The sequence below is a fragment of the Canis aureus genome, chromosome 25 (genome assembly GCF_053574225.1).
Source record: "Canis aureus isolate CA01 chromosome 25, VMU_Caureus_v.1.0, whole genome shotgun sequence".
Lineage (NCBI taxonomy): Eukaryota > Metazoa > Chordata > Mammalia > Carnivora > Canidae > Canis > Canis aureus.
The window spans coordinates 44,716,386-44,743,348 of record NC_135635.1 but is presented as its reverse complement, the minus strand read 5'-3'; the positions used below and the strand labels follow the sequence as shown (position 1 = coordinate 44,743,348).

The 26,963-nt window shown below is 48.2% G+C and overlaps 1 protein-coding gene and 1 long non-coding RNA gene across 2 annotated transcripts in view; one reads left to right on the top strand and one right to left on the bottom strand.

The window, feature by feature from the left end:
- WNT5B (Wnt family member 5B) overlaps positions 1-26,963 on the bottom strand; it is a 108,014-nt gene that overhangs the window by 7,861 nt on the left and 73,190 nt on the right. Inside the window, exons 2-4 of the mRNA XM_077871630.1 lie at positions 8,706-8,857; positions 7,271-7,518; positions 1,294-1,586 (exon numbers count right to left, since the gene is read on the bottom strand). Of these exons, the coding sequence (XP_077727756.1) occupies positions 1,294-1,586; positions 7,271-7,518; positions 8,706-8,857 (693 nt within the window). The remainder of the gene's footprint in view (positions 1-1,293; positions 1,587-7,270; positions 7,519-8,705; positions 8,858-26,963) is intronic.
- LOC144297453 (uncharacterized) lies at positions 928-2,538 on the top strand. Its single transcript, XR_013364506.1, has 2 exons — positions 928-1,191; positions 1,321-2,538. It is a non-coding gene; the product is annotated as an uncharacterized LOC144297453 (long non-coding RNA).

Sequence of the window (26,963 nt, the reverse complement as noted above, 5' to 3'; positions counted from 1 at the left end):
CCCCTCCCCCTGCTTGTGCTCTCTTGCTTGCTCGCACTCTCAAATAAATTAATAAAATCTTTAAAAAAAAAAGAGAGAGAGAGGGCAGCCCGGGTGGCTCAGTGGTTTAGCACTGCCTTCAGCCCAGGGTGTGATCCTGGAGACCTGGGATCGAGTCCCACGTTGGGCTCCCTGCATGGAGTCTGCTTCTCCCTCTGCCTATGTCTCTGCCTTTCTCTGTGTCTCTCATGAATAAATAAATAAAATCTTTAAAAAAAGAGAGAGAGAGAGAGAGAGAGACATCTTGATGCACATTCACACTCCCCTCCACATGGGAAAACACTGAGCCAGCAGAAGGCAGAGTGTCTGACTGAGCAAGCCCCCTGGTATCCTGCAGCAGAGGCAGACCACCTCAGGTGCATCAAAGGGAAATGGAGACAGAGTGTGCACTCAGGGGAGGTCTTCACGAGCCGGGTGCAGGCAGAGAAGGCACACGCTCTCCGGCATACCATCAAGGAAACCTAGAGTGTGGCCCAGGTATGCTCTGCACAGGCAGTAAACCATGTTCACCTCAAAACCCACACTTTAGTTTCTACTGAAATTGAGGCTGAAAAACAGTCACGTCTCACTTGAGACTGGTCATACAGACAACCTTCAGAAGATGGTTATCTTTTCCACTCCGCTCCTGCATGGCACTCTGCGTTTAGAAGTTTGTTTGCCGTGGGGCACCTGGGTGGCCTAGCGGCTGCGCGTCTGCCTTTGGCTCAGGGCGTGATCCCGGGGTCCTGGGATGGAGTCCCACATCAGGCTCCCCACAGGGGGCCTGCTCCTCCCTCTGCCTGTGTCTCTGCCTTCTCTCTGTGTGTCTCTCATGAGTAAATAAAATCTTAAAAATTAAAAAAAAAGTGTGTTTGCCTAGCATCTACACGTGCTTTTGGATTGGGCTTTTGGATGAGCATGAGAGCCGCTCTTGAGAGTCAGCTCTGCTTCTGCAAATCATAAACCCTAGGCTAGGTCCAATGGCCTTAACTTCCAGCCACCTTGTCTGCTCTCGTTACGAAGGTCGGGACAAGACCTCTACGTGGAGCGCCTGGACTCCTGATGCCACGGAACCTGATGTCTTCTAGAGACAGCTGTCCCGCGGGGAAACAAGCAAGGTCTGCCAACCGGCCCTCGCGCGTACCTGTCGGGGAACGGAGCCTCGAGAAACAGGTCAGGTGGGCGATGCGGGCATCCGGGTCAGCCCTGCAGGGAGGTAAGAGCCAGCGCGGCCGGGCGCCCCGTCCCCCGCACCGAGGGGGGGGCCCCACTTACCCTCCGCCCCGCCTCGTTGTTCTGCAGGTTCATGAGCACTCGGCCCTGCTCCTCCGACCCCTTGGCGAAGTTCTTCTCCCGCTCCCGGGCGTCCACGAACTCCTTAGCAAAGCGGTAGCCGTACTCCACGTTGTCCCCGCAGCCGCCCCACAGCCAGTCCCGGGGAAGGTCCCGCGGCCGCGCGGCTCGGCTGCAGCCGCAGGTGGACAGCTCACCCTCGCGGCAGGCCCGGCTGACGGCGTGCACCACGCCCGCGGCGCTCACCGCGTAGGTGAAGGCGGCCTCCCGGCTCCCTGCAAGGCAAGGCGAGGCGAGGCGAGGCGAGGCGGGGCGGGGCGGGGCGGGGCCCTGAGGGAGGCCCGCTCCCCGGGGACGCCCCCGCTCCCTCCTGCCCTCCCGGGCCAGCACCATTCCCAGCACCATTCCCGGGAGGGAAGCATCATCAGGAGAAGCATCCGGCACTTCCCATGGCCCTAACGCTTGGAGCCTCTCTTGATACTGAGCAGAAATGTGCCTCCTCCACCCCTTGAACACAGAGTAGAACGAATCCCTCCAGCCTCGGCCCACGCTAGTATCCAGGGAAGCCTATGTGGTGGGTAGATTCTTAGGACGCAGACCTAAACAGAGGGGAGACTGGGCATTAAGGAGTTTATGGGACCTGTGGGACCAACAGAATGAGCTAGAGTAGAAATCGCAGGACCAACAGTAGGGCTCTGTAGCCTTGCAAAAACCTCCCTCCCGCAGATGCCAATTTCTGACCACTCCATGGGCCACACGTCTGTCTTTTTCATTGTTGCCATTATCTAGCTAGAGAGTGGAAAAGACCAGGAGGAAAGTGAGGCAGAATTACAAAGTCCAGAGCAATCCACACTGTTTCCCTATCTTCCATGGGGTCCACACTGCCTCCCAACTTAGAGCTCAAGTGAACCAGGTCTGCAGGACACTCAGCATAGTCTCTCCAAATGTCCAGATCATTTCCAGGAGAAAATGTGAAACGTGTTCCTCTCTATTTCTGTAGTGAACCACTTAAAAACTCATATGATCCATGTTCCACTTCAATAAAAATGTTTCTGGGATCCCTGAGTGGCGCAGCGGTTTGGTGCCTGCCTTTGGCTCAGGGCGTGATCCTGGAGACCCAGGATTGAGTCCCACATCGGGCTCCCTGCATGGAGCCTGCTTCTCCCTCTGCCTGTGTCTCTGCCTCTCTCTCTCTCCCATGAGTAAATAAATAAAATACTTTTAAAATTTTTAAAAAATAAAAATGTTCCTAAAAAATAATACACAGTCACCAGGGAAATGCAAATCAAAATCACCATAAGATACCACTGTACACTCAGGAGGACAGCTAGAATCAAAAAGGCAATGAATAAGGCACCTGGCTGGATCAGTTGGCAGAGGATGCAACTCCTCTGATCTCAGGGTTGTAAATTCAAGCTCCATGATGGGTATAGCGACTGCTTTAAAAAAAAAATCTTGGGATCCCTGGGTGGCGCAGCGGTTTGGCGCCTGCCTTTGGCCCAGGGCGCGATCCTGGAGACCCAGGATCAAATCCCACGTCCGGCTCCCGGTGCATGGAGCCTGCTTCTCCCTCTGCCTGTGTCTCTGCCTCTCTCTCTCTCACTGTGTGCCTATCATAAATAAATAAAAATTAAAAAAAAAAAAGAAAAAATCTTAAAAATAAAACAAAATAGGGGCATCTGGGTGGTTCGGTCAGTTAAGCTTCTGCCTTTGGCTCAGGTCATAATCTCAGGGTCCTGGGATGAGCCCCATGTTGGGCTCCCTGCTTGGTGGGGAGACTGCTTCTCCCTCTCTCTCTGCCCCTACCCCCTGCCTGTGCCCACACCCCCTCTCATTCTCTCTCTCAAATAAATAAAATCTTTAAAATAAATAAAATCTTAAAATAGAAGGCAACTAGTAAGTTGGCGAAGATATGAAAAGACTGGAACCCTCATGTACCGTTCGTGGGAATCTTAAGCTTTGAAAAATTCTGGCAACTCCTCAAAAGGTTACACATGTAATTAACATATGACGTAGTGATTCCATTCTTAAGATATATCCAAGATAAATAAAAACATGCTCACACAAAAACTTATACATGAATGTTGACTGAAGCATTATTCATAATAGCAGGAAGTGGCAACAGCTCATATTGTCCATCAGCGGATGAATGGGTAAACAAAAGGTGGCATTATCCTCGCAGTGGAATATTATTCAGCCATACAAAGTAATAAAGTACTGGTATATGCTGCAATGTGGATGAAACTTGAATTATTATACTAAGTGAATCATGTAGCCTTTTTTTTAAGGTTTTATTTTTAAGTAGTCTCTGTACCCAATGTGGGGCGGGAACCCATAGCCCCGAGATCAAGAGCACACGCTCTACCCAGTTGAGCCAGGCAGATGTCCCTACCATTTTGTATCTGTACTGAACTAGATACAAAAGGCCACATGTTGTGTGATCTCATTAATATGAAATGTCCATAATAAGAAGATTCATAGAGACACAAAGAGTATTGGTTGCCTAGGGTTTCAGAAGCGGGAGGGAATGGAGGATGATTACCAATGGGTCTGCGGGGTTTTTTTCATAGGGTCACAAAAATGTTCTGCAATTAGACCGTGGTGCTGGTTGCACAATCCTGTGAATTCATATACGGAACTATTCACTTGAAAATGGTGAATTGTATGGCACGCGAATTCTATTTCACTACAGCTGTTATAAGAAATAATACATAATATTCAAAAAAACTCAGGTGTAGAGGAGCAGGGAGAGGTTCTTAGCAGGAAGCTGAGATTCTATCTTGATCTCAGTGATTACATTAGGCAGAATCTTCTGTTCTCTACTTCGTCCTCTCCTGAGTCTTATGGTCAGAAGTAGACATCCCATAATCCTGCCTTGGCAGGTGGAGACGGAAGGAGTCTGCAACCCTCAATACGTCTAGAATGACCTCCCACTTTGCCCTACTTCTTGATTATCTAGGCAGGACACAGTCAAGCTTGCAACCAGACAAGACTGGGCAAGTCCTGTCTTTCTCAAGAGGTAACCTGATGGTCAGCTTCTGCCATCAGGATGGACATTTGAGTCAGTGCTGAATCGCTGCCAGAGACCAGGGATCTATCTAGTTGAGGGTGGTCAGACTATGAGAATGAGCCACTGGGATGCTAGGGTGACCAACAGGTTCTTAGGCAGGAGGGCCTAACTCTCTCCTTGAGGGAGCCATGCCTGAGAAGTCTTCCTGAAATGGAGTCTCAAGCCCCTGCCCTGGTATCCCTGAGAGGAAGGAGCCCTGATCAGCAGCCCCATCTACATCCCACCCACTGTGACTCTTCCTTTTCACAGCATTCCTCAGAGAAGCAGGCTGGGTTTTCAAGGCAAGCCAGCCCATCGTCTTTTAATGACTTTAATCACCAGAACGTTCTTCCTTATAGTAAGTTGAAAAATATCTCCCTGTAACTTCCGTCTGCTGGAGCTACACTATCTGATCCCTTCCCATTTGACAGCCCTTCCACATTTGAAAACAACTGATATGCCTTTTATGTTTTGTCTTTTCCAGGCTACATGTCTGATTTCTTCCTCAGTTCCTTAGCAAACATGCTTTTCTGAACTGAATCACTCCTCTCAGAATTGCCTTTAAAAATAATGTGCCTGTATCTGAGCATAATACTGCAGATACTATGTGCTCTGACGGTCCTGGTCTGTCACGAAGGGTTCAGATCCCAGTCTGTCCTCGAGTGCATTAGCTATCCTTGCAACTGCTCTGCTTCTTTTTTTTTTTTTTCTCCTAAGGATTTTATTTATTTATTCATGAGAGACAAGAGAGAGGCAGAGACACAGGCAGGGGGAGAAGCAGGCTCCCTGCAGGGATCCCAACGTGGGACTCCATCCCAGGACCCCCTGGGATCATGCCTGGGCCAAAGACAGGCACTCAATGAGCCACCGAGGCGTCCCTGCTCTGCCTCTTTTGATTGGGGCATCATTAGGCACCGAGGGTGGGTAGTTCCTCATTCATGAGAAGCAACTGGGTCCTCCTGTGAGCCTGGGAGGTACATACTACTAGGGCTACTCTCAGCCAGCAAGACATAATGCAGGGCTTCAGAATGGACAGGCAAGGTGGGGGCTTCTCTATACGTGAAACAACTCAGAGGCAACTCAAACCATTTCAAGGATAAAGGCTAATAAACCAGCAGCCACGGGACTCCTAGAGATACCTGGCATCGTCCTCCTACAAGGAGGCAGTAGGATCGTACCACACCCTCTCTCTCTGTTCCACAGTAGATCCAGCCAGCTCCCAGGAAGGCGCCCCTACGCTCCCCGGCCCAAGGCTGGGCGAAGTGCCAGCGGCTCCCGCCAAGCTGCTCTGCTGCCCTCTGGTGGTAGACTCTTGCAGTGCTTCAGGGAGGGCAGGACTTTCTTGGAAGTCCTAGGTACACACAACAGCTGCGGGAGAGGGAGAGGCCTCAGGGGAGCCACTCCCCGCCCAAAGGGCTTGAGTGGAGGGTACCTTCCCAGGTAGCATAAGCCTGCAGGAGAGCTACAAAAGGAAACTGAAAAGAAGGCAAGCAGAGGGTTCCAACTGTAACAGAATAGGGTACCGAGAGAACAGGAGGGTCTGTTTCATTCCCCCAAGCAAGTCAGCACCCAGTGGAGTTGCCATTTCTGGTAACTCCTTCCTTTCCTAAAGTAAAGCTCACTTTTTGGCCCTCACTCAAACAAAATTACACACGAAAAGGATCTAGCCAATATCAGGCACACATTAGGTCCCAGAGAAACATAAGTTCCCCAAAAGTGATCAGTGGATGCCTCTCTCTCCACCGGGGGTCATCCTCCTCCCCACACCCGGAACCCAGCACAGGCAGTGCTGCTGAGACTTTACCAGATGCTAAGTGGACTTGAGAAGAATCAATAAACTATGAGCAATTCCCACTTCACCCAGCCCAATCTCTTAGGAAAGCTGCCCCGGAAGACTGTTGCAGGAACATGCGAACACTCCTTGTCTGGACCTTGAGTTAATAGTGAAGGAAGAAAGAGAGCAGCGGTTCAAAGTGTGCTTTCCTCTGGTCCTCATTTATCAATATGGGCAGGGGAAAGAGCTCAGGAGGGAGGGACCTTCCACATACCCTGCTTCCTGCTAAAGACATTCTTCAGCCTCAGTGAACTCCCCAACGCCATCCTTGGCAGGCAAACTCTTGGAGAATGGGCCACAGGAGAATACAGGGCTCTAACACCTTCCTTCTATGGCCCTGGGGATCAGACCCCCGTAGAATAGGGCCGGATTTCTCAATTTCTTGCCAGGGAGGGGAGGATTGCATTTCAAAAGGACCTAAAACAATTAGACCCCAGATCACACCTCCATTTAAGCAATAGGGCAGCCAGAGAGTCCCAAGGGAGTGGGGTGAGGGGAAGGGACAGGAATCCTGGAAGAGCTGGCCTCTCATCTTTCTTCTGGGTCTGTCCCCTTCCCCCACTTTCACACACATCCCTTTGGAATGAAAGAGCCAGGACTGGACCTAGGGCCAGGTTATGACAGCTATCACCAATTTGGTCCAAAGTTTCTATCTCTCTCAGAGTCCAAGTGGAAGAGGCAAACGTCATACAGACATTCAGGGCTGCAACTTTTGGTTCTCCACACAGCACCGTCAAAGGGGCCCCTGGGCTGAGATAAGGGGCAGTGGCAGCGAGCATGTTTGCTAATCCACTTTAACTCAGCTCCACTGTTCTGCCTCTTTCCCAGAGTGAGCCACACGCGGATTGCCCCCAACAGGGTGAAGCTGGGAGCAGAGAGCTGGTGGAGCGTGAGCTGGGTGGTCAACACATGATCTAAGACTCGTCTTCCTGTCTCCTTGCACACCGCTTCCAAGCCTTGGAGAACTCCCCTAAGCACTCGCGAGGGCCCTCTGTGCCAGGCTCAGGAGAGCGTTCTTGTACCCAGGCAGGTGAACCTGGGTCCTCTAGCCAAGCCATGTGTTGGTGGCCTCTTACCTATCTGCATGACTCTCCCAAAGACAGATGTGTTGTCCACGGTGCTGCAGTTCCACCGCCTCTGACGGAACTGGTACTGGCACTCCTTGATGCCCGTCTTGGCTCCCTCCCCGATGTAGGCCATGTGCTCCTGGTACAACTGGCACAGCTTCCTCTGGCCAGGGGAGAGCCCAGGAAGCTGGCTGCACACGGGCTGGGCACCGATGATAAACATCTCGGGTCTCTGTACAGGGCTCATAGCTAATGACCTACAGCGGAGATCCAGAAAGGGGACAAAAGACCAAGGAGTGAGCACAGGCTGTGTCAGCACTCAGTCATTCATTCAACACATTTACCCAGTGCTTTCTTTCTGTGCGCAAGGCCCTGTACTAAGGGCATGAAAAGGAAACTTAGTAAAACAGAGGCGTTGCCTTCAAAGGGCGTTGTGTGGGAAACTGAGGCACAAATGCAGATGACATGAAAGATGTCAAATGATCAGACAGAGAAAGAGCTCTTGCAGCTGGAGAGAAGATTTTATAAGGCAATGGCCAGAGTGCGAACTGGGTCCCAAAGGCCGGGGGTGGGGGTGGGGAGGCAGGCAGGGAAGGGCGATAGGGAGGGCATAGGACATTCATTCCAGGCAGGGGACGGAAACAGCCAAATCTCAACAGGAAAGAGGACAGCACATGACTTATTCAAGGAGTAGGCGTGATTCATTCACTTGAGCCCCAGTGCAGGATGTATGATGGAAAGCAATAAATTCCTTTAACTAGACCTGCCCCTATGCCTGGCAAACAGAAGCCAATTTACATACATCACAACACTGTCTAAATCCCCTGACCCACCCCTTCTCTGTTCAGCGGCTTTCCCTTGGCTCAGCTTCAACCAGATATAGTAAAGTGTGCAGTTAGATGAGAAGACTGTATAGATATGTCATCTGAGTGCAAACGTGAGCTGGGCACAGATCTTGCAAAATAGATGAGGAGTGCCTGCCGTTTGCACGTTGACTTGGCAATGACAATAGTCTTAAGAACACAACAGAAGGCCCCACACAGTCCTGTGGATCTCTCAACTTCTTCTGGTCATCAGACTTATAAAACAGGAATTCTACTCTCCTTGCCCACATTGGGGGAAAAAATCAATATTCTTATTGATCCAATAGCAACGCAAGAGCTATTTCTAACAACACATGGGGATGGAGGAAGGTCCAGGAAAAGGGGAAAGCAGACAGGATCAGAGGAAAATACCAAACGAACTCCTCCTCCTTTATCCTCAGTGAACCTCTACCTCTGGGGGCTTGTGAGAGACAAGGCTGTCCTAGTTTTCCTGGGATAAAAGCGATTCTTAGGATTCCTACGAATAAAGGGATGATCACAACACACGGTGACCTTTCTCTGCATTCAATTACCAAAGGAGGCGTAGGTTGTAGAGAAGGGCCTCAGCCCCCCTCACTCACCACCAGGAGCTGGCTTCGGCCGGAAGCTGAGCCCAGCTGGACAGCAGTGCAGCGGCGAGCAGCAGCCGGCTGGGCATGGTGGGCCTCAGCCTCGGCCCTCCCCAGTGCCCTGGGAAGACCCCAGGGGCGGACGGCTTCTGAAGCGGGGCTCCCTGGAGAAAAGAGAATCAACATGGAGATGAAGCTGATGAGGCAGGACCAGAGGAGAGGGCGGGGTGGGAGCACCAAGGATGAGCTCCAGGGTGGGGGGCGGGGGCGGGGATGGGGGGTCTAGTCAAGTTCTGCTCGGCCGGCAAAGAGATCCAGCCTCTTTCCATCCTCCATCTCCTAGTGCTGCTCTTCTCACCAGGGGAGCCTTTGCGTCTCCTACCCCGACGAGTGGGAACCCTACTCAGGATCATTCCAAAGGAAACAATAAGCTGGGAAAAGAAAAGAGGAATGAAAACGAGTCCTTTCAAGCCCAGAGCCTGTTCCATATAGCATGAAGGAAGATGCTTTGGTTGCTGCAGCGTCCACCTGCCCTTCCTCCAGAGCATCCGAAGAAACCAGGGCACCATCCACTCCTTCCTGTTCATCTCCCTCCAGCCAGAGGCTCTCCTTCATGGGCTACGAACAGCTGGTGAGTGAGATTTACCTGCAGCCAAGTAGGAGTCTCCCCTCCTATCCGTACCCTTCTCACTCCAAGAAAGTTTCCGTGTTCCAGCCCTTGTTTCCCAGGAATATAGCAGACAGAAGGGCGAGGACTGCACTTTCTCAAGGCAACTCCTCTGAGCAATACCATGTGTCCCTAAAGCTGCCTGGGAGGGGGGGGGGACATGGCATCTTCCTAGGTGGCCTTCCTCCCCTCCTCTACACTGTGGCCCTCGAGGGGCAGCCAAGAGCACCGCTGGCGACAGTAGGGCACCACCAGCTCTGGGTTTTGCGGCCCTGATCTCAGAAGTCTGGGCCGAGGACGCATCTTCTAAAAGCAAGGACCCTTCCCTCCTGGCTCAGGAGCTTCCCGCATCTTTGCCTCTGCCTTTTTTATAACTCGTGCCTGTGCCTGTATCCCAGGAAAGAGCACCCTTCCTCCAGCCCTTGGAAACAAATGTAAAATCCTTGCTTCTGGATCTTAGAGCAAGTCTATTAAAACACGCCCCCTCCCACTCACCCCCACCTCGTCTCCCCCTCAGCTTCCATCCAGGGCGTGACCCCACATTTCCAGTGAGTCTTCTCCCCGGGACCCCTTAACTCTGTACACACACACACACACACACACACACACACACACACTGGCGCACGCGCACCCAGCGGGCCCCCCCCCCCATCTCACCACGCGGCTCCCGCAGCCCTGGGTCTCCAGGCTCTCCGGGAGGGGGCGGCAGGTGCTGTGGGTCATCAGCCTAAGAGATACTTTTGTCCTGGGGCCACCAAGCGAGGAAGGTGGCCTGAACAGGACCCGGGGAAGCTGGGCCACAGCCCGGTCTCCACCCCCCTTAGGTTTTTCTTCTTGAGGTTTCAGCTGGGACAGGAGTACCAACAGGCAGGTGTGTGGGGCCGGCAGGGGGCAGATCAAAGAGGAAACTTGCTCCTTCCCCTTTGTCATGCAGAGCCAGCTCGGAAATGATCCGGCCTCTGGCCCGGCCCGACTAACAGTTCCCCACACCCTACTTTCCCAACAGACCTCTCCTCCTCTAAAGGACGCCCCCTCCCCCTTTGCCCTCCCCCCCCCCCCATAAATCCTCCCTGTCCCTCGGGGCAGGAGGTCTGTGAATGCACCGACTGGAACCAAGAGAGATGGAGCAGAGATAGGGCTGGCACCAGAAGCTAATGGCTTTATGAGGGGAGGTAACCAGGTCCAGAGTAGGGAGGCCAAGAGAAGAGCTTCAAAGGGTTTCCTTATGCAAACATCCTCAACTCCACCTCCCAGTCCTTCTAGGGGCCGAGGAGTCGGAGCAGGCCGTCCCCGAGCCCGAGCCCCGCGGGCCTCCTCCCTCCCGCGGCCGGGCCTCCGGCAGACCCCCTACTCCTGCCCGCCCCACCTACGTCCTCACACGTTCCCACTGCCAGGCTCGACGGGTGCCACCTCTGATCCCCAGAGATGTTCCCCTTATGCCAGTGTCTCTCACATCTGTCACACCTTTTCATCAAGCTCCTGTGAAATCTCTGCTTCTGCAACTCCTAGGTTCCACCGAGGCCACGGCACGGGGGGCACCGTTTCTGAGCCAAGGATGGGAGTCGCTGCCCACTCACAGTCACTGTGGCTTTGACCCCCCAGTGACAGGCCGGCTAAGGCCAGGAGCTGCTAATCCCGCCCCTCAGTGCCTCCCGAACACCAACAGACCAACAGACTCACTGCCCAGCTTTCCCACCAAGCCCCGATTTCCACCAAACTTTCAGCTCATTAAAAAAAATATATATATGTAAAAACAAACAAACAAAAAAGGCCAAAGCGCATGTGGTGACTTCTTTTTCTGCCTTCTCAATTCTCAAGTCCCTGGAATTGAACGCCACCCCCTCCCCCAGGATGACCCCTGGCGGGGACAGACACATGGGAACCACCCTATGTGTGGTCACAGAACCCAAGGGCCAGCTCTCTGCCCTGGCTGACATTCTTTTCTTTCCTTGTGAGGAGCTGGGAGGAGAAAAGTGAAGATGGACAACTGGTTTCTTCAGCATGGGCAGCATGGAAACTTCTGGCCTCAGCCCAGCTGGGCTGGAGGGTGGGCACTGAGGCTTTGGCTTTAATGACTGGGACACATTGAAAGCCCTGTTTGTGGGTTACAGGTGAGTTTTACAGTGGGGCTCACCCAGGGAAGGCTCTCCTTTGTGTAGGAAGAAATATCTAGTAAATATAGAAAAGACTGGAGAGGGAACCCCTCATGCTGCCTTTTGTCATAACTACAGATTATCTCAGATAATGAAAGCATCTCCCCTTCCTAGGAGGGGGGACATCATGTCAAACACAGCAAACACAGCTGAGCATGAGGGAATCCAGGGTCTGTATCCTTTTGTGGTAGAGGGTCAGGGAGGGGAAGACGCCTCCAGAGGGCCAGAGGAGCTGGTCAGACATCTGCTCTGCCCTACTTCTTCAGTCACTTATGTATTTATTCATTAAAGTCATTAATCAAATGTGTACTGGGGGCCTCGTATGTGCCAGTTACTACTCTAAGGGCTGGAGATAGGGCCGTGAACAAGGAAACACATGGTCCAGTGAACACTGTAAGGAAAAGTAAAGCGAGGACAAGAATCAAGAATGGTAGAGGGTGAGGCGCCTGGGCAGCTCAGTGAATGAGCATCTGCCTTTGGCTCAGGTCATGATCCTGGGGTCCTGGGATTGAGTCCCACACCAGGGTCCTTATGGGGAGCCTGCTTCTCCCTCTGCCTGTGTCTCTGCCTCTCTGTATCTCTCATGAATAAATAAATAAATAAAATACTAAAAACAAAAAAAGGGGGGTGTCTTGGTGGCTCAGTCAGTTAAGCATCTACCTTCAGCTCAGGTCATGATCCTAGGGCTCTGAGATCGAGCCCTGCATCAGGCTTCTGCTCCTCAGGGAGCTTGCTTCTCCCTATCCCTCTGCCTGCCACTCCCCCAGCTTGTGCTCTCTCTTTCCCTGTCAAATAAATAAATTAATTAATTAAATAAATAAAGTGATCCCTGGGTGGTGCAGCGGTTTAGCACTGGGAGATCCTGGAGACCTGGGATCGAATCCCACGTCGGGCTCCCAGTGCATGGAGCCTGCTTCTCCCTCTGCCTGTGTCTCTGCCTCTCTCTCTCTCTCTCTCTGTGTGTGTGTGACTATCATAAATAAATAAAAATTTAAAAAAAATTAAAAAAAAAATAAATAAAATCTTTAAAAAATAAAAATAAATAAAATCTTTTAAAAATTAAAAAATAAAAAGAATGGTAAAGGGTGATAGCTTACATTCTTTGGGGCCCTTTAGGGAAAGCCAAATTCTGAAATATCTGCCCAGCTCACATCTCCAGCTATGGAGACAGGGAAATGGTGGCAGGGCTGTAACCCTGCTACACAACCCAGACTCCACTGTGCCACGTCCCAGGTCCCTTACTGAGACTGCAATGCCTGTCTTTGCCATCGCAATTAAAGGGGTGCATATTTGAAAACAAGGTTCCAGGTTCCTCTTCCTTTCCTTCCTTTTTTGGACTCAGTCACCAACTTTCATTCTCTTAAGTAGCTCCATGCAGTTAGCCCAGAGGTAGGAGACCGAGGAGAGAGACTTGGGCAAGTGGGGCTTACCCCAGCCAGTCTGTCCTAAAGGGGCACCTCTGTGCTTCCACACACACTTCAGAGCAGTGTACCCCAGAAGCCCCTCCACACACGGCAAGAGCTTTGACAAGGTCATAGCTGTTCACAAAAGCCACCATCAGGTGTTCAGGACTGACCTCCTTCAGCGCCTGAGAACTCAAGCAAGTCCTGCATGAAATGGTGTCACGTCCCGCACCTGCCCCGTTGCTCCAGACAGGCACCCTCACACCTAGAAACCTACCCAGAAAGAACCAACAGCTTCCATGGGAGCCTCTTCCTGTCATTGGCTAATTCTTTCTGTGTGACCCAAGGAGGAGCTATGTAATGTGTGATTAAAAAATACATTTGTGAGACACTTGGGTGGCTCAGTGGTTGAGCGGCTGCCTTCGGCTCAGGGCGTGATCCCAGGGTCCCAGGATGGAGTCCCACATCGGGCTCCCTGCATGGAGCCTGCTTCTCTCTCTGCTTGTGTCTGCCTCTCTCTCTGTGTCTCTCATGAATAAATAAATTAAAATCTTTTTAAAAAAATTACATTTGCAGGGGGCCTGGCTGGCTCAGTCCGTAGAGCATGTGACTCTTGATCTCCAGGTTGTAAGTTCGAGCTGGGGTGTGGAACCTACACTTGCAACTTTGTTAGCATTCCTGACATAACAAGGTAGAGGCTCTTAGGAGTCCTTGGGAAGAGAGTGTCTCCCTTTGAGAACTTATGACTAAACTGGTGTCCCAATGTCTGCCAGTGATGCGATGATTTCCATGGGGTGGTACAGGTGGGGGAGGAGCAGGACAGATGGAGAGCCTTCTCTCCCCTTGGCCACTTAATTTCCACCACTGTAGAGAAAGACTTTTTTTTTTAAGGTAGGTTCCACACCCAGCATGGAGCCCAAGTCAGGGCTTGAACTCATGACCCTAAGATCAAGAGTCACACACTTAACCAACTGAACCACCCAGTTACCCCGAGAAAGATTCTTTATGGATCTCAAAACACTTGACAAACACCTCCTAAAATACACTCTGGTTCCCTAATTTCCTCCTCTATTTTCATGTAAGTACTCATCATTCTTAAACCTGAACACCAGATCAGTGCTCTGTGGTCTAACCCAATGGTTCCCACACCAGTCTTCCTGAAACACTAATCATTTCCATTTGAAGACCTACTGTGGTTCCTAGCTCTTCAACCATTCTAAACTTCCTGGCCTGGCCTCCTTTAATTTATGTCTCATTCGGGACACCTAGGTGGCTCAGGGGTTGAGCATCTACCTTTGGTGCAGGTCATGATCCTAGGGTCCTAAGATCAAGGCCTGCACTGGGTTCTCCACAGGGAGCCTGCTTCTCCCTCTGCCTGTGTGTCTACCTTTCTCTCTGTGTCTCTTATGAATAAATAAAATCTTAAAAAAATAATTTATGTCTCATTCTTCTGAAATTCCCATTGTGGGGTTTCTTATCCAATCTCCTCCTGTTCTTGTTCTAGGAACAAGAACTGCTTTCCCCCCAAGCCCCCATCTGATCCTCTTCCCAGGGATGCCTTCTGGTCTCCAACAGTACTTCCAAGTCTACTCAAGATTCATCTCCTCCATAAAACTGTCTTTGATTAATCCCATGCCATGAAAATCTTTCCATCTACTTGATATTTCCTTGGCACTTGGGAGGACCCCATCCCACACTGGCTGCCTCATAACTGTGCTTTTTTTTTCCAGTAGATCCAAAGTTTCCCAAATGCATAAACTTACCTCCCCTACTTTCTCTGTATGCCTCCTCGTGCCTAGTACAGTATTACTAGACAATAATAAATGACTGCTAACCAGTGACAATACTTGATATTAGTGAACATTTATTGAGTACCTTCTACATCCATTGAGTCGAATATTTTATATCCAATTTTCTCACTTAATTTTCACTAAAATTCTATGTGGTCTATGGCATCATTAGGTTCACTTTGAATATAAGGAAAGTAAGTATAAAAAGAGTAAGATGAAAAAAAAAAAAAAAAAAAGAGTAAGATGGCAGCTGGGTAGCTTGGTCAGTTGAGCATCTGCCTTCAGCTCAGGTTATAATGTTGGGGTCCTGCTCAGTTGGGAGTCTGTTTCTCCCTCTCCCTCTGTCTCCTCTCCCCTGCTCATGCTCATGCTCTGTCTCTCTCTCTCAAATAAATAAATAAAATCTTTAAGAAAAAAGGCTTATCCCAAAGTTACTAGTATAAACATACACACACACACACACACACACACACACACACACACACAGAGCCTTGTGTGTGTGGGGGAGACATGCTTTCCCCAACAAAAATGATATCTGGATTGAGAATAAGTCTGGCTGCTTAATGCTGGAGAAATTAAAATAGAACAGTAGTTTTTAGAGAGCTAGTGTTTATGTTGGGATGGAAAAGACAAGTCAGGCCAAGAGGTAAACGTGAGGGAAGATGGACCCTGGCATGGTTTCAGATGCTTATGGGAGACACCAGCAGAGGCAAGGAGCAGAATGGTTACCTAAAAAAATGTAAGGTTTGGAGAGAGAGTGGAAAGAAATCTTAGAACCCTCATAACAGAGAAGCTGACCAAGAGACTATATCCTTAGCAAGAGAAGATTCTATTTGATAGCATAACATTGCACTACCTTTCAGAGAATATAGCTACCAAGGAGCTCCTTTCAAAACTCATATATGACCATGTGACTTCCCTGCTTAAAACGCTTCAAAGGTTCTCCATTTCTTTTCTTTTTTTTTTAAAGATTTATTTATTTATTTTTATTTGTTATAGACAGAGAGAAAGAGGCAGAGACACAGGAGGAGGGAGAAGCAGGCTCCATGCCAGGAGCCCGACATGGGACTCGATCCCGGGACTCCAGGATCGCGCCCTGGGCCAAAGGCAGGCAGATCCGCTGAGCCACCAGGGATCCCAGGTTCTCCATTTCTTAAAGGGTGAAGTCCTTATCACATTATATAAGTCTTTTATATACTCATCACATTATATAAGTCTTTTCAAAAATTCGACCCTCGCCAGTGTTTCCATCCTATTTGGGTTTTTGCTCTGTGCTCCAGAAACCGCAAACTGCTGTATATATTTCCTTATCCACCCCTCACACTGTTTCTCCCTTTGTGCGGTGCGGACTTCTGGGAATGTTTCTCCTCTCTCTGTGCGGGTCAGGCTCCTTTGTCCTGAGGTCACATATTCAAAGAAACCTTCCCTGCTCATCCCATCCAGAGAAGGCCTCCACTTCCATCAACCTCTCGCTAGCTGGCTTTGTATTTTTGTCCCAGGATTTATTTTTTATTTATTTATTTATTTATTTTTTAATATTTTATTTATTTATGACAGATACAGAGAGAGAGAGAGGCAGAGACACAGGCAGAGGGAGAAGCAGGCTCCATGCACCGGGAGCCCGATGTGGGATTCGATCCTGGGTCTCCAGGATTGCGCCCTGGGCCAAAGGCAGGCGCCAAACCGCTGCGCCACCCAGGGATCCCCCAGGATTTATTTTTATTTTATTTTTAAAAATATTTAATTATTTATTCATGAGAGACACACTCCCTGCAGAGAGCCTGATGCAGGACTTGATCCCACGGATCATGTCCTGAGCCAAAGGCAGACACTCAACCACTGAGCCACCCAGGTGCCCCTTGTCCCAGGATTTAATATAGTTTGGTATAATTATACCAGGCTGACTGCTGATCTGTGTTTTGTTTCTTGCCTCATACACCCTGCAAATGGTCTTGTTCACCATTTTCTCCCCACTGGTTGGGAGAGTGCCCAAGGGTACCTGGTAGGTGCTCAATAAATATTTGTTGACTGAAGGAAAAGAAAAGGCTTCTTTGGCTCTCAAGAAAATAGAAGGCAGGCTGTGGAGGCCAGCCTCTCATGGAGACAAAGTAGTCCTTTTGGCGTCCACATGGTCCAGCCCACAAAAAACTGCCTCTACCGATGTATGAGATTCTGGAGATTCCAGGTCTCAGCTTTGTTTCTACCTTTTCCTCAAAGGCATGAGTGGCAGGCAACCTCTAAAGCTGTGCATTAAAAGATAATGTGAAAACGTCTAAGACATCGCTCCTTGAGATGCTTTAGTCTAGCAGCAGGAAACATGAAAAATCTACTCTGAAAGGCAAGACATCCCAAATGCCCAAGGAGTCCAAGGGAGCCTCCACAGTCAGGACATGGGATTGAAGTAGGGCCTTGAAGAATGTGTAGGCTTTAAAAAGGAGCAAAGGGGAAGGAGGATTTCCCATTAAGATGGGGTTTGGTCAAACCAGAAAATTTCAAGGTGCTTTGGAGAAGGGTAGGAGAGATTTTGCAAAAAGAAGGACTTCCATAATCTCCAATGTTCTTAGAATCATTCTTATTCATTAAATTTATGGAGTGTCCCTCTGAACCCCGATACTGATTTCTCACCAAGCATTCAGTATCCATCACCCCGGAGAAACTCCTGGGATCTGCAAGAATGGGACCTGAAGGGGATCAGTCACCTTTTGACCATGAAGTGATGGCTGGGTAAATCTTCCCAGAGAGCCAAGTACAGAAGTTGAGATACTGGTTGATCACACTCCTCCCTCACAATCTTGCTTGTTCTTTGTTCCCCAATTCTCTTCCTGGGTCCAGGCCTAAAATCTCACTGCTCATCCTGCCTCCTCCCTCTCCTTTACCCTCCATGCCCAACCAACAGTCAGCTCCTCTTGACTGGGCCTCCATGGTATTTAGGAAGCCCATTCCCTGCTCTCAGCTCCTGCTGCCCACTCCGAGCTACTACAAGAGCCTGCAAGTGGTCTCCTTTGCTTCCAACAATTTGCAAGTGTCTTTTGCCTAATTCTTATCTATGGAACGATTGAATGAATTCCTTCCACTCAGTTCTCTAATTGCCAAGGTAATAGCTGGCTCCCACGTTGCTCAAAGTGTGGTCCCCAGACTGCCAATATCAGTATCACGTGGAAACTGATTAGATATACAAATTCTCAAGCCCCACCTAGACCTGCTCAATCTGCAACTCTGTGGCCAGTGCCTAGCAATCTGTTGACACAAGCCTTCCAGGCGCTTCTGAGGCACACCAAAATTTGAGAACCTCTGCCATAAAGCAGTTTGGGGGACAATGTAAGGAATTAATGCGCTAAACCTTTCAAGGAACATGTGTCTCTGTTAACAGCAAATGTCTACCTTTTAGTGCCTTAAACTAGTGAGTGGTTCCTTAGCTGGGGCCACAGAACCACAAAGCATGCAAACCAAGCTTTATCTCTAGAAGGAATACATGTGTCCACCTACTTCTACTGTGATGGTCTACATGTATGTAGCCCCTTATAGTTAATGCAATACTAACTCATTTGAAAGCATTACTGATGATTGTGGTGGTGGTTGCACAACTCCAGGAATATATTAAAAACCACTGAATTATACACTTAAAAAGGTGAATTGTATGGTACAGAAGTTATATCTCAACAATGCTGTTACTTTTTTTTTTTTTCAGTGTCCTGATGGTGCAGCAGTTCTGTTTTCGTGGAGACGTCTGCCCACGTGTACACCAGAATGCATGTCAAGAATAGCAGTGCTATTAAGAGTCTCACACTGGAGGGGTGCCTGGGTGGCTCAGTTGGCTAAGGCCTCTGACTACTGGTTTAGGCTACAGTCCCAATCTCAGGGTCATGGGATTAAACCCCATGTGGGACTCAGAATGGAGTCTGCTTGTTGCTCTCCATCTGCTCCTCTCTCTGCTCTCTTTCTCTCTCATGAATAAATAAAATTTTAAAAGATTCTCTCTCTCCCTCCCTCTGCTCTTCTCCCTTACTCCGACTTGAACAATCCCACTCTCTCTCCAAAAAAAAAAAAAAAAAAGAGCCTCAAACTAGAAACAACACAAATATCCATCAACATGATCAATGAATGGGGATCCCTGGGTGGCGCAGCGGTTTGGCGCCTGCCTTTGGCCCAGGGCGCGATCCTGGAGACCCGGGATCGAATCCCACGTTGGGCTCCCGGTGCATGGGGCCTGCTTCTCCCTCGGCCTGTGTCTCTGCCTCTCTCTCTCTCTCTCTATCATAAATTAAAAAAAAAAACAAAAAAAAAAACATGATCAATGAATGGATCAATTAATTGTGATATAGTAATGCAAAGAAATATCAGGATGAAAGTGAATGAATGAAGCACTGTTCCATGCAACAACATGCATGCATCTTACAAACGTAATGTTGAGAAAAAGCAAATCACAAAAGAATATATAAATTATGATTCCAGGGCAGCCCCAGTGGCCCAGTGGTTTAGCGCCACCTTCTGCCTGGGAGTGCGATCCTGGAGACCAGGGAGTCCCAAGTCTGGCTCCCTGCATGGAGCCTGCTTCTCCCTCTGCCTGTGTCTCTGCCTCTCTCTCTCTCTGTGTGTGTCTGTCCTGAATAAATAAATAAAATCTTAAAAAAAAAAAAAAAAAAAAAGGAGAACAGCCTGAGTGGCTCAGCAGTTTAGCACCACCTTCAGCCCAGGGCGTGATCCTGGAGACCCGAAATTGATTCCCACATCGGGCTCCCTGAATGGAGCCTGCTTCTCCCTTTGCCTGTGTCTCTGCCTCTCTCTCTGTGTCTCTCATGAATAAATAAATAAAATTAAAAAAAAAAAAAAAAAGGACAGAACAAGTTGAGGTGCCTGGCTGGTTCAGTCAGTAGAGCACAGGACTCTTGATTTTAGGGTTGTGAGTTCTCCCCTGCTCCTGTGCTCCCACACTCTCTCTCTTTCTGTCTCTCGCTCTCTGTCAAACAAATAAATAAAATCTTTAAAAATAAAAAAAAATAAAAATCATAGGGATTAAAAATTAAAAATTTAAAATTTAAAAGTCATAGGGATTTAAAAAATAATATAAATAAATAAATAAATAAAATAAGGAAAAGGTCTCATTAATACCTAACAGTTTAGGGGGATCTTTTAAAAAAGATTTTATTTGAGTGCGCGCGCGCGAGAGAGAGAGAGACAGAGAGACAGAGAGACAGAGAAAGCATGCAGAGGGAGAGGGACAAGCAGGCTCCCCACTGAGTAGGGAGCCTGATGCAGGACTCGATCCTGGGACCCTGAGATTGTGACCTGAGCCAAAGGCAGAAGCTCTACCAACTGAGCCACTCAGGCACTCCAAGGGGATCTTTATATATCTCTTCAGTGGAAAGTACGACTATAGCCTCATGGGGCATGTGACCTTTTGTAGGGGGTGAAGCTTACAAAAGGGTCGTCATCCTCAAAAAGAAACCTCTGCCTTAAATGCATGTTGAAAAATGGAGGCACAGAGACAACCACTTGGGATAACTACTTGAGGGCAGGTAGGGGTGCTGGAAAGGGAGGGGGTTCTGTGCAAACCACACCTACCGGCCACTGAATGCTAGGCCTGGATTGACTATACACATAAGAGCAGCTGCCATGACCATGCCAGGGGCCAGCACAGTATTTTGTTTCTTCTCTTCCCACTCCAAGAAATGAGGGTCTGACGAAACTACCTTCTGGTACAACCACCTTTGCCGACCCTCCACCCCTTCTCCCTCATCAATTCTTACCAGTTAGTCCTGTAGCTAGTTGTTTCTTTTCTTTTTTTTTTTTTTTTTGTTTCTTTTATATAGATCTCTTCACAGATAATTTTTCCCTTAAAAATATTTTTAAAGTAGTGACCGAAGATGAATGCAATTATGTTTATGTAGCCAAGACTTGATCAGAAAATCCCATAACCTCTAGAAAGAATCCCCAGATGCTCATCTTTCTTCTCAGCTCAATTAACATAGCCTTTCCCTGCCAGCCTTAATTATTTCTCCCAAGAGTCTCTCTCTGTCTCTAGGTCTCTAGTTCTTCCTTCCAAGCTTTTCCCAATGAATCCTCTCAGCCCTAAGGCAGATCATTCTTTTGTGTGATCTACTTTCCCAACGGTTGAAGATGAAAATTAAAGGGTTTTTTTTTTTTTGGAGCAGGTATTCTCAGCTTCCAGCATACAGCTCATCTCCCATAGTGTCTTTTCTCTTTGTTTCTCTCATTTGCAGGAGAAATAATGCCCTGGCGATGGGGGGATGAAGGGATTAGAGGGGGTAAGAGTGATGTGATTTTCATCTGGCCCTCAAGAAAAATGCAAAAGTGCCCTTCCCGGAAACTGCGCTTGCCATTTACAATGAGAAATTTCTCACAATCTGGGAAGAATAGACCTAATCATCGTACAGGGTGACAGGGGCACAGAAATACAACCTGAGGCCTCCATGCTAATATCTAGTTCTTGATGTTTCAGAGAAAAGCGATTCCCCAGATCCGTCTCCAGCTCCTAGTGCCTGGAGAAGTGTGAAAGTGGCCACTCACACCCAGCAAGAATCATCCTACACACCGGGCAGAGCAAATCCCCAAGACCCCAGGGCCCATACAGGTCCCAAAGGTGGTCCATCCCAGCTGACTCCTTCTTGGCTGTTACACTTGGAGGGGGAATAAAAGAGCAGTGTCTTCCCCCGCCCCAGAATCCCAGGACCCTGAGATCACTACCTGAGCCAATGGCAGGTGCTCAACCGAATGAGCCATGTAGGTGCCTCAGAAATCTTATTCTGTGCAGAAAATAAGAAAATAATTTTCCCCCTCCTAAATCCTGATAAATTATTATTTTTTAAAAAGATTTTATTTATTTATTCATGAGACACACACACACACACACAGAGGCAGAGACACAGGCAAAGTGAGAAGCAGGCTCCATGCAGGGAGCCCAATGTGGGACCCGAACCTGAGGCTCTGAGACCACGCCCTGAGCCAAAGGCAGACACTCAACCAGTGAGCCACCCAAGTGTTCCTAAATTCTTTTTTTTTTTTTTCCTAAATTCTGATAAATTAATTTCTAAAGATGTTCTAGCAAAGAAGGCAGAAAGGTATGGCCACCGGTCAGTGTAGTATAGGAAATTGTTCTAGAAGCATGACAGCCATGGTTGTGGACTTTGTTTTAAGAGAGTTGGAGAGCTGATGGGAAAGTGGTCTAGAGGTACTGATCTTTCTCCAAGTAACCTTATTTCCTCTGAGTCTGGTTCTATGGGTACTTTTGTATTCTTCTGGGACATGGCCACCCGCTTCTGCCAATTCCCTGGCTTAGACAGAATGAATGAAGCAGAGAAATGCAACTCTGGATCCCCATCCTGGGCAGAAGGATGACCTCCCTATGCCTTTGGGCTGGTTAGAATAAAAATATATCTTGTGCTGTCAGGTAAATGTGTTCCTATTTTTGCAAACTGAAGCATATTTTAAGACATGGAGAAATCTTACTATTTAAAAAAGCAGGATCACCAACTGGCAGACAACAAAATCTCTTTGGCTAACACAATGATTTAAAATTTTTGGAATATGAATGCCTTGGTGAGTGGGGGGTGGTGTACAGGCTCCCGAATTTCCCCAAATCCCCACTTTTCTCCATCGCATTTCTCCTGGCTGCTTCACACATCACATTTTGCTTGTCAGGTGCCCAAAGGCTATTAAGTACACACTGTTACAGCACCTGGGTGGCTCAGTCAGTTAGGCATCTGTCTTGGGCCCAGGTCATGATCCTGAGGTCCTGGGATCAAGTCCCACATACGGGTTTCCTGCTAGCGAGAAGTCTGCTTACTCTCTCCCTCTGCCCCTCCCCCTGCTTGTGCTCTCTCTCAAATAAATAAATAAAATCTTTAAAAAATTACTATGCCACTGTTATTGAAAGGAATTGTAATATGTGTATTATATATTATATATTACATACACAATAGTCATTTTACTATATGAACTATTATCTGAACTATTTATAAATCTGGATTCGCACATACCGAGTTTTCTGAACACAGTTATGCTAACTCTTCTTTTTTCTGAACAATTCTGTCATTCCATCCCAGGAACTAAGTTTGGATGAGAATTTCTGCTTCCCCTTACTCGAGTGTTTTCACTCTCTTGGAATCTCACTGAAGCTGCCAAACTTAGGCTCCAAGAATTGGCAATTTCCACTTGGAAAAACAGGATAATGGTTTTGTTTTTATTAATGGGGGGTGTGTATGTGAATACTGCTGTGTTAAGAGTATCGGAAGCTGCTGCCCTGGATTCAGGGGCCTGGAGTGGTGAGTGCCAGGGACTGTCCTCTGGCTGCCCTGGGCCAGGTACGCAGAAGAACGCCTGGCTGGCTGCGCTCCAGTGGCAGTGGTGGCAAGGACAGCCAGCCAGCAACCTCCCCCTGCGGCCGACTACTCATGCAGAAATGACACTTGGGGGGCACCCAGGTGGCTCAGTGGTTGAGCGTCTGCCTTCGGCTCAGATCATGATCCCAGGATCCTGGGATCGAGTCCCACATAGGGGTCCCTGCAGGGAGCCTGCTTCTCCCTCTACCTGTGTCTCTGCCTCTCTCTGTGTGTCTCCCATGAATAAATACATAAAATCTAAAAAAAATTTAAAAAAGGAAATGACACTTGTTTTTTTTATTTGGGGGGAAAACAGTAACTCTAAGTTATATGGGTCTGCCTATCAACTCCCCCGAGCTATTGCTCCTATGTTTCAAATGGACCCTGAGATGCTGCTATGGAAGAGCTCCTGAACCCTCAAAGGGAAGAAGTGTCAAGCAGCTTTCTAATGAAAAACACAGACAGAGAGAAAGCATTCAGTCCCTCAGACACAGCCTCACTTCCTTGTCACCGAGTGAGAAGCCAAGCAGGTCACCTTTCTCACCTCCCCCAGGGCTTAAACATTCCCATCTCCTGCACCACGGCTGGTGTCATGGCCAGCAGTCTTTAGACCAGGTCTGTGAGCCTCACAGGTTCTGATTTGGGGAATTCAATAACATGTAACTCTGTGGCTGCTTCAGGAAAAAGCATGGTCACCAAATTCAGGCAGGCCTGGGCACGTTCAAGAGGCTTTTGGTTCACCGCTGAGATTCTTTGGGTTTCTTTTATGGCTCTGCCAGGCCTCTTTGACCAAGCTCCAGCCCTCCTGCTAAATCGCTCCTGTGGCTGCCTGCTGGCTTCCCCGGTGAAGGCCGGGGTGCTAGAGGCCGTGCCTCACGGTCTGTGCCACCTCAGCACAGGGGCTCTGTGGAGAATGAACCACGCCAACAGCCCCTGGCAAACACCTAGCATTAGGCAGCTGTTTGATGAATGTTAAACGTTCATCGTTGAACCAATATTTATTGTGGGCCTACTGAGCATCCAACACTATACAGGAGGTTATAATAAAGTAATAAGATGTTACTCTCCTGGGAACTCGGTATCACTACCCTGTCCCGTATGGTAGCCACTGGCCACATGTGGCTTTTCAACAGAACATTTCCAAGATCACAGACAGTTTATGGAAGCTAGAAGGGGCACTTGGGTGGCTCAACTGGTTGAGTGTCTGCCTTCAGCTCAGGTCATGACCCCAAGGGCCTGGGATCAAGTCCCATGTCAGGCTCCCTGCTTAGCCTGCCTTTCTTTCCTTTCTCTCTCTGCCCTCCCCCTGCTCATTCTCTCTCTCTCAAATAGATAAATAGATAAATAAAGTCTTTTTAAAAATACAGTGGGAGCTAGAAATCAAATCATCACTGATACAAAATCAAAAGCTCCATTTGAAAACCATTATTTAAATTTGGTGCAATAAGGGCGCCCGCCATAATAGAGGGAATACATAAGGTACTGCAGACACTTGAGTAAGGGCAACTAACTGTGTAATCCATGGCCGGGGACCAACACCCCACCTATGGGCCAGCGAGATAAATTTTTTTTATTCCAATGATAACCTCCACTCACTGTCTTCAGAATTACCATTAGGAAAAAGAGACAATGTAACAAAGTTGGGAGCAATTTTTCACCATCAGAGCTAAATGGGTAGCTATTTTGCATTTCCTACTCAAGAGAAAAGGAACAAGTTCAGACCCAGTGAAAACACCAGAAAATAATGTAAATGGAATTCTTTCTGTGACTCCAATTCAAATCAATAAACAGTATTGAGCATCTACTAGGTCCTACTCAAAGAGAGAAATTCTTCTAATCTTGTAGCGGTGGGCAAACACACACAAGATGACAATATTTAGGGCAGCCTGGGTGGCTCAGCGGTTTAGTGCTGCCTTCTGCCCAGGGCCTGATCCTGAAGATCCGGGATCGAGTCCCATGTCGGGCTCCCTGCATGGAGCCTGCTTCTCCCTCTGCCTGTGTCTCTGCCTCTCTCTCTATAGTATGTCTCTCATGAATGAATAAAAAAAATCTTTTAAAAAAATGACAATATTTATCAGAGTGACATGTTATAATGAAGGTGACAACTACTTTCCAAATGTTATCCTTGGTATCCAAGTACTAGTCCTGAAGTAGACTAATTAATTCCCAAGGAGGACATGTTTCATGATAGAGCTGAGCTTGTCCCAAGGAGACAGATGGAATTCCCACAAATGGAGACAGGACAGGGAGACCCTCCCATTGGGCAAAGTGCAGAGGCCTGAAAACATAGGACACATTTGCAGAATGATAAGAACATCACACAACAATTTCATGTCCAAAATTCAATGATAAAAACCAAAGAGACAGTTGTCTGGGTGACTCAGTCCATTGAGCATCCGAATGTTCTCAGCTCAGGTCTTAAGCTCAGGGTCATAGGTTTGGGCCTGAATTGGGCTCTGCCCTAGAAGTGGAGCCTATTTAAAAATAAATAAGTAAATAAATAAATAAAAACAGAGAGAGAGAACCAAAGCCAAAATTCAAAGAAAAACAAGTCACTAACTGTGAGTGAAGCAGGACCTTCATACTGGGACTTGCTCATGGAAGACCTGAGGCTCCACTGGGAGTTTGGGCTTCATTCTGTCATCTGCAGGAGCCATCCAAGGCATCTTAACAGGAGAGGCATCATAGGATCTGTCTTTAGCAAAACTGCTGATGGTCTGCCAGCAATAATGATTGATGAGGCATAGAGAGTGAGAGTATAGGGGCTGGGAGCCCAGCTGGGAGGGCTAGTCCAGGAGAAACAGGATAAGGGGCAGAAAAAGAACACTGTCAACCCAAGTGGAAAGAAAGGGAAGAGGTGTGGTCTGTGCATTACGTTAGTGGTGGGAATCAACCACCAGTACAGGCCCTCAGACCACTTGATTTTGGTCCCTGTTGAGCTGAAATAAAGAATACTGAGGGTAGTATATCTGCATGTGGCTGTGGAGAGAGCCTACTATTTTTATCCTCATCTCCAAGGCTACAGTAGGTGCTTGGCACAGGTCTGATATCCATGGAATCTTGCCATCTGGCAAATACATGTCATCGATCAAAAAGAGGCACCATTCTTGAAGAAACAAAGAGCTCAAAGTACATTTACCACTTCGAATGAGTCAGCAGAAACATGTGTATTAAAATTAACCAAAAATTTAAAAAAATTAATCAAAAATATATATAGTTAATAGTAGAAATAGGGGCACCCAGCTGGCTTAGTCAGGGGAGCATGCAACTCTTGATCTCGGGTTTGGAAGTTCAAGCCCCACACTGGGTATAGAGATTACTTAAAAAGGAAATATTTGTCTATTTTAAAAGATTTTATTTATTTATTCATGAGAGACACAGAGAAAGGGAGAGACATAGGCAGAGGGAGAAGCAGGCCCCCTGAGGGGAGCCCGATGCAGGACTTGATCCCAGGACCCCGGGATCACACCCTGAGCCGAGGGCAGACGCTCAACCACTGAGCCACCCAGGCGTCCCCAAAAGAAAATCTTTTTAAAAAAATAGTAGAAATAATTACCAATAACTTCTGCATTCCTGGGTTTGTATGTCTGGATATACACACACATACATATGTTTGCCCAGAAAGTTACTTCACCCCCATGTGCTGTCTTCCCACTTTGGATCTTCAAAGCTATTCGTGGCAGAGGCCACTTGACAGTCACTGAAACCACACACAGCTTGACTACATCCTCCAGCCTCCATTGCACTAAGATGTTGTTATGTGACTGGGTTCTTTCTAAAGGAATGTTAGAAGAAATGAGGTCTACTACTTCCACTCCGGGCCCATAAAATCCACTAACAGGCAGTCTTCCTGGCTCACTTTCCTTCTCTCACCTTGCTGCAGATAAGCATGGTGGCTTTCAAAGTGAGGGCTGAGGA